This window comes from Chaetura pelagica, unplaced genomic scaffold (assembly GCF_000747805.2).
Source record: "Chaetura pelagica isolate M959 unplaced genomic scaffold, ChaPel_1.0 scaffold132, whole genome shotgun sequence".
NCBI lineage: Eukaryota > Metazoa > Chordata > Aves > Apodiformes > Apodidae > Chaetura > Chaetura pelagica.
In genome coordinates this window covers 1-6163 of record NW_009952709.1, presented here as the reverse complement: position 1 = coordinate 6163, position 6163 = coordinate 1, and the positions used below count along the sequence as shown (strand labels likewise).

General features: G+C 58.2%; 1 protein-coding gene across 1 annotated transcript; it reads right to left on the bottom strand.

Annotated features, from left to right (window-relative positions):
• Window positions 1–495: 495 nt before the first annotated feature.
• Window positions 496–5691, bottom strand: ENTPD8 (ectonucleoside triphosphate diphosphohydrolase 8; the record flags this gene model as incomplete). Its single annotated transcript, XM_009994321.1, has 8 exons — window positions 496–702; window positions 1105–1242; window positions 1556–1666; window positions 2038–2301; window positions 3337–3567; window positions 4080–4239; window positions 4727–4877; window positions 5513–5691. Coding segments are annotated over 8 exons (1441 nt in total), but the record flags the coding sequence as incomplete, so codon positions are not given.
• Window positions 5692–6163: the final 472 nt, after the last annotated feature.

The following is a 6163-nucleotide window of genomic DNA, read 5'->3' as shown; positions in this document are numbered from 1 at the left end:
CCCAGCTCCCCCTGTAGCCCCCAGGGCTGCTGCCCCTCAGGCTGGTGCTGGCCATGGGTGATGCAGACCCTTGCCCCGGGATGGGGCGGGACACATCCACCCCACATGGGTTATCTGCTGCAGGCTGTAACTAGCCCTGTAATGATCCCACTGCTGCCAAACACTCCTTCCCCCTTCCCTCACCCACCACCTCCAGCTGCCCCACATCACTGTGGTCCCCATGCCCCCAGTGCTGAGCCCCAGCCCCACATGGCAATGTCCCCCTCCCAGAGCATCTCCAACCAGCAGTGACAGGAAAGGAAAACCAGACAGCAGACAGCTCCAGGGAGGATTTTTTAAAGCCTGTGCTGGGTTCCAGCTCATCAGGCTGGAACATAGATGACCCACATCACAAGTTCACAGCTCCTGGACACGGGGGGACAATTCCCTGTTCTGCAGGTCCTACACTCCTGCAGCAGGAGGAAGTGGCTTTGGCAGCATCTGGAGCCAGAGCTTCTAGAGCCTCTCGTAACCAGAGTTTTCCTGGCAGCATGTGACTGTGAGCAGGCAGAAGATGAGGACAAGCATGATGGCCAGCAAGACTGTGGCTGCTATCCAACTGCTCCTCTGGAGCCCTGTGACTCTCTGGGGAGTCTCTGAGGGAATCATGTTGGTGAGGTTGAGCATGTAGCCTAGAGTCCAGCCCATGTCTGTGTTAGCAACCTGTGCAGACAAAGAAGGTAGAGGGATGTGAAAAGCTGAGCAGTACCAGGCAAGCTGGAGAGCTATAGAAGACATTTGCTGTTGCACCCCCAGGTCCTGCTCCACAGCCATTGTAGCTGTGCAGACCTTGGGGCTACAGATACTCCTTTGGTGAGACAAGCTTGGGGAGAGCACAAATGGCCCAGGCCAGATGTCCCAGCAGGTGCCTGTGATCACAACTCAAGAGCTGCCCTGGGCATGGGCTGCCCTGTTATCTTGGATTCATGAATGGTTTAGGTGGGAAGGAACCTTAAAAATCCCCTGATCCCCCACCCAGGCAGGGCAGGAGCAGGGGGTAGGTGGGCATGAGGCATTTCATGGCACCAAGCATGGAAGCTGGGGGGCTGCCGGGCACTTCCCTACCTGCTGGACAAAGTGGATGTTGAGCCACTTTGTGCGGTTGAATCTGTAGCCCTGAAGGAGAAGGGTGAGGGTGTAGGAACTGGCTGCACAGGCATCACGCAGGTGGGTCCTGATCGTGGTGGGGAACTTCTTCTGCACCTGCAGAGGTGGAGAGGCAGGGGGGTTCCAGCTTGGAGCAGGGCTCGGGGCCCACACCCTGTGGGGAAGTGCCCCATGGCGCAGCTGGGAGAAATGACCCAGGAGTGGGAGGGTCCCCAGGGCTTGGGGAGCAAGGAGGACCTGGGACGCTTCAGGCTGCTCTCCCATCTCTCTCCCTGTCCAGGGATCTTTGTGCTCCCACCAGCCCCCTCCAGCCACCCTGTGTGCAGCAGATGGGCTGCAGAGGAGCCCCAGGCTGCCCACCACCCAGGAGAAATGTGGGCAGGGGCTGGGTCTCCTAGTAGTGTTTCACCTTCTCCCAGCTGCTCCTGCAGAATTGCCAGATGGTGGCATTGACGAAGCTCAGGGACTGCCCCCCAGTCAGGTTCAGAAAGCGAAGATTGTGATAAAGCCCCGAAAAGGCCTGTGGGTGTTTTGAGACCAAAGGTGGCAGGTTAGTGAAGCACTGCAGCTCCCACCACTATCCCACCACTCTGTCCTTGGTCTAAGGATGCCACCTCTCCAATCAGCACCACAAGATGATGCCTACAGACCCCTGGGAGGGACCCCTGGGACTGCCCCCCCACCAAAAGAGATCACTGCCGTGACAGGAGAGCTCAGGGGCTGAGCTGGTGAGCACTGAACCCGCCTCCACGCATCAGGCACATCCCAGCTTTCAGGGTGGGTACTACTCAGACTTTTCTCCTTCATCTGTTTTCCTGCATTCTTGGCCAGGCTTTGGTGCCCCAAAACCCACCAACCTGCCCCCCAGCCCGGGGCAGGGAGGCTCCTTACAAAGAACTGTCCCCGCACAGGCGGCTGATAGACCCCGTTGAACCCGCACGTCCTGCTGGCCTCGCAGCTGAAGTTGAAGAGTTCCCGGATGGCAATGGCACATGCTGCTGGGTCCCCTGTGCCTGTCACCGTGAGATTCTGCACAGGGCTAGGGCTGCTCGGTGCCTGGACACAGGGGCTGTTGTAGAGATCTGCCATGGTGATGTTCTCCTGGTATCCCCTGGGGTAGCAGGGGTGAGACACCTGCTGGGGAGACCGGCTGCCCTGGGGACAGCAGGAGCTGTTAGCAGGGCTTGGCCTGGGCTGCCAGCAAGACCCACAGCTTAGACAGCCCCAAAAAACAGGATCCCGAGGAGGATCTGAGAAGAAGCAGGATCCACCCTCTGCACGACTAACCTGCCTCGGGCTTCTCCTGGCCCTGCTGGCAGCTCCACCACTGGGCTGGGGATGCCATGTCCAGCCCACGCCTCCCCATGGGGCTGGAAACCTGCTCCCTGCCTGCAGGGAGCTCCCTGCTCTTGGCATTCTCTTTGTCCCCACCACATCTCGCAGCCCCTCGCCCAGAAAGGACCAGAGGTGCCTGCTCAGCCCCCAGCACCCCCACCTGCTGCAGTGCTGGGCTGTGCCCTCTACCCCAGCGGGACGGGGGGACACGGGGAGTGGTGGAGCAGTGTGCAGGGGCTGGGGGATCCTTGCTCTGGGCAGAAATGTGGGAAGGGGGAGTTAATTTAGTCCCCATCTACGGCTCTCTATCACCTCTGCACTGAGCTGTGGGGACTCTCAGGCCTCTGCCACACCTGCTTGCTTAGTTAGGGGGTAAAGACCAAAGGCTTCATAACCCCAGCCAGGAGGTGCCAGATCATGGCCCTGGGTGACTGGGCTCCCTCTTCTTTCTGTTCTCCTGTGGAGGACTTGGTGGCCTTCAAACCGCTTGGGTTTCAATGAAGCTAAAACCTGGAAACCACCCAGCCAAGGGAACACTTCATGCCCATGTCTCAGGGGACAGGGCAGAACCAAAGGGTACGGCTGGGCTTGGGAAGGGATGAGAAATGCCACTACATCTCAACATCTGGGGAGAAGGGAGCCCAGGCAGGGAACCACCACCACCTGCCACCCAGTGGAGAAAAGGTTTTGGTGCACTAAATGAAATCCAAGTCTTTCTCAGGTTTTTCAGCCTGTGAAAACTCCCAGCTCGTTCCCTAATGCTTTTTCCATGGGCATGCCCCTAATTTTTGGAAGACATTTTTCAAGGCAGCGGGAAATGGTTGAGCTGATCCTGGTGACCTGTGGCTCTGGTACCTGGTGAAGAGCTGCCAGCAGCCTCTTCAAGGCTTGTGTCTGCCCATAGCAGAGGTAGCTGTGGGTGTAGAGTGTGTAGTTGGTGCTGTACAGCCTGAAGAAGACAGACGTGTTCTTGTCCTCAATGGTGACTCCAGGCTGGAAGGTTATTTGTGTTGAGGCGCCTCCAAGATCCAGAGCTCCAAAAACCTCCGTGTCCTGGGGATGTTCCCATTTCTCTGCAAAGGAAAACTGGCCCCAGAAGACAGAAAGTCTTAGTCTGAACTGGAAGGAGCCACAGTTCCTGGCCCTCCCCTCAAGGCTTTGTGGACTCAGAAGCCCCTGAGACACCTTCCATGTCCCATCTCCCTGCCTAAGCCCTCTTTGCCCATGTCCTCCTTCACCCACACACAGCTCCGTGAAGCACCCAGCCCTGTCCCTTGGCTAGTGCACATCAGGTTCAAGCCTGGGATTTGAGGAGGGGAAGAGTAACATGTTCACCTGGGCTCTAATATTCCCGATACCCACACTGACCCATATGTGAGTAGGGAGCACAGGGCCATGCTGAGCTGGACACAAAGGCCCTTGAGTCTGCACCAGTGGAGTTGAACGTGCAGTTCTCAAGAGCAGGCTGCGTTTATTTGGGTGATTTGCACCCTAAACCTACATTTTTCTGTGCTCTGGTAAGGAAGAAACCTGGGTGTAGCTCAGAGAGGGACCCACAGACTGCTTATCCCCTGCCTGCCCCCTCCCCCAGCCCTCACCTTCACGAGGGTCTCCAGCAGGTAGTTGACGGTGATCCAGCCGAAGGAGCCCTCCTCGTTCCCCGTGAGGATCTGAGCTCCACGGAAGTCCACGGGGTACTCGCCAATGGCCTTGGCAACCTCAGCAAAGACCTGCTGGGCCTTGGTGCTGTTCTGCTCCCTGCCAGGGAAGGGGACAGACACCACAGGAGGAGGGGGTGGAGCATTCAGTGCAGGGCTGACAGCAAGAGGCTGCGTCTGCTGCAGAGCATCGGGGCTGCTCAGAGACAGGGCAGAGCCCCCAGATCCCCCCACTGCTGTCTTGGGGGTCTCATAAAAATGCTGCCTGGGGCTTGTGCCTGAGCACGCGGGAAGGTTAATGCCAGGCTGGCACAGGAGGTTCATCCACCCCTGGGGCTGCTGCCAGACCGGGGCTGCAATGGGCTGGGGGGTCTCCCTGTGGGCACAGGGAGCAGCTCCCTTGGACACCCTGGGGGATTGCAGACACGCATGCTCTGCCCATCACCATGGCCTGCCTGGGCAGCAGCCCCCCACCTCCTCTGCCCCCACTGCCCCCAGTCCCCCAGCCTCTCATGCCCCCAGCCCCCGTCCCAGCCGATGGTGGGGAAGGGGTGGGAGGTGGTTTTGGCTCCAGGTGGTGCCAGTACCTCAGCAGCCTCATGCCCGCTGTGGCCCCCAGGTAGGTGGGGGTCTCCTGCTGCTGCTCTGCTGGAATGATCTCCATGGCCTTGTCCAGGCAGGGCTTCAGGCTGGCTCCAGCCCCAGCGGGGTCATCTGCATAGCTGGAGATGCCAGGTCCTGCAAGAGGGCACCCCATGATGGAGCAAGCTCAGTGTCACCCGGGAGGGACAGTGCACCCATTCCCCAGACAGAGGGAACTCTCTAAACCTCCTTGGAATTACCCAGATTTCCCCATCACAGACCAAAACTCTGCTGTTTGGTACCATATAGATACTGAAAAGGAAACTGCTGACCCAGAGAGCAGTTAGGAACTCCATACAATAACCCAGCAGAAGCCCAGTAACGTTGAGGGACTTCTGCAGAACTTTTAGAAGCCCCCATGGGAAGATGAAGTTGCATGTTATGAAAGCAGCTGTGAATAGATGTTGTAGAAAGAACAGCCAAGGAAGCAGGTCTATGGGAGAAGGAGCAAACTGCACATTCAGCATCCCACATTGTGTGTTGATGCACAACCACCAGCTGCAAGATTGGACTGGCTCCAGGAGCTGTGCCAACCTGGGAGCCCTACCCACCTTTGGATCCCTCAGCTACTGCAGGGCTCCCTGAGGTGCAAACTATCCTCCCTAAAATTAACTTTGGTTCTTCCATCTCCCTTTGGCCCAGTGCAGGCTAAATGACTCAGGTCACTGACAATGCTGTGAGAGACTGGGGCAGTGACCCAGCAGCAGGGCCAGAGGGCTGGACACACTCACCAGGCACGGTGCAGGCCTCCACCTGGGACACGATGCCGGTGCCATTCTCCTTGTCCCCAGGCCACTGGTACACGTAGAGAGTCGTGTGCGTGGAGCCCGCGTCGAACACCAGACCGTACTGGGGGGGAGGAGGGACACGGGGGTCACAAGTGCCACCGGGGGTTCTGAAAGCTTCTGCTCTTTTTGCCCATGTATGTGGGCAGCACAGGGCTGCACGTCCACGCTCCCTTTAGCACCCCGCTCCTCCTCTGCCCCCCCTGGCTTAGCCATTCAAAGGAGTTACAGGTCAGAAAGGGGAGATGGGCATCTCAGCAGGGTGACTTGCAGAGCAGGGAAGCACCCAGGTACATCCCAAAGGGCTCAGGCTGCTCAAGCTGCTCCCAGACACTCAGGAGTGGCCAATCTCACAAACCCTGACTATTGTTTAACAGTCTGCAGAAGCCAGCAGAAGACAACAGGAGAGAGAGATGTGCTCCCATCACATGCTCTGGGTGTCTGAAAAGAGAGAAGAGAAAGTGTCTGGGATGGAAACTGGAGCAGCCCCGGGAGAGGGGCAGCTCTTCCCTGTCCTGAACAAGGAGACAGGACCGTGGTCTAGGGGAGTGGTTGATCTGCCCAGCGCTGCCTTGATGAGGTTGAGCCCTGACAAGC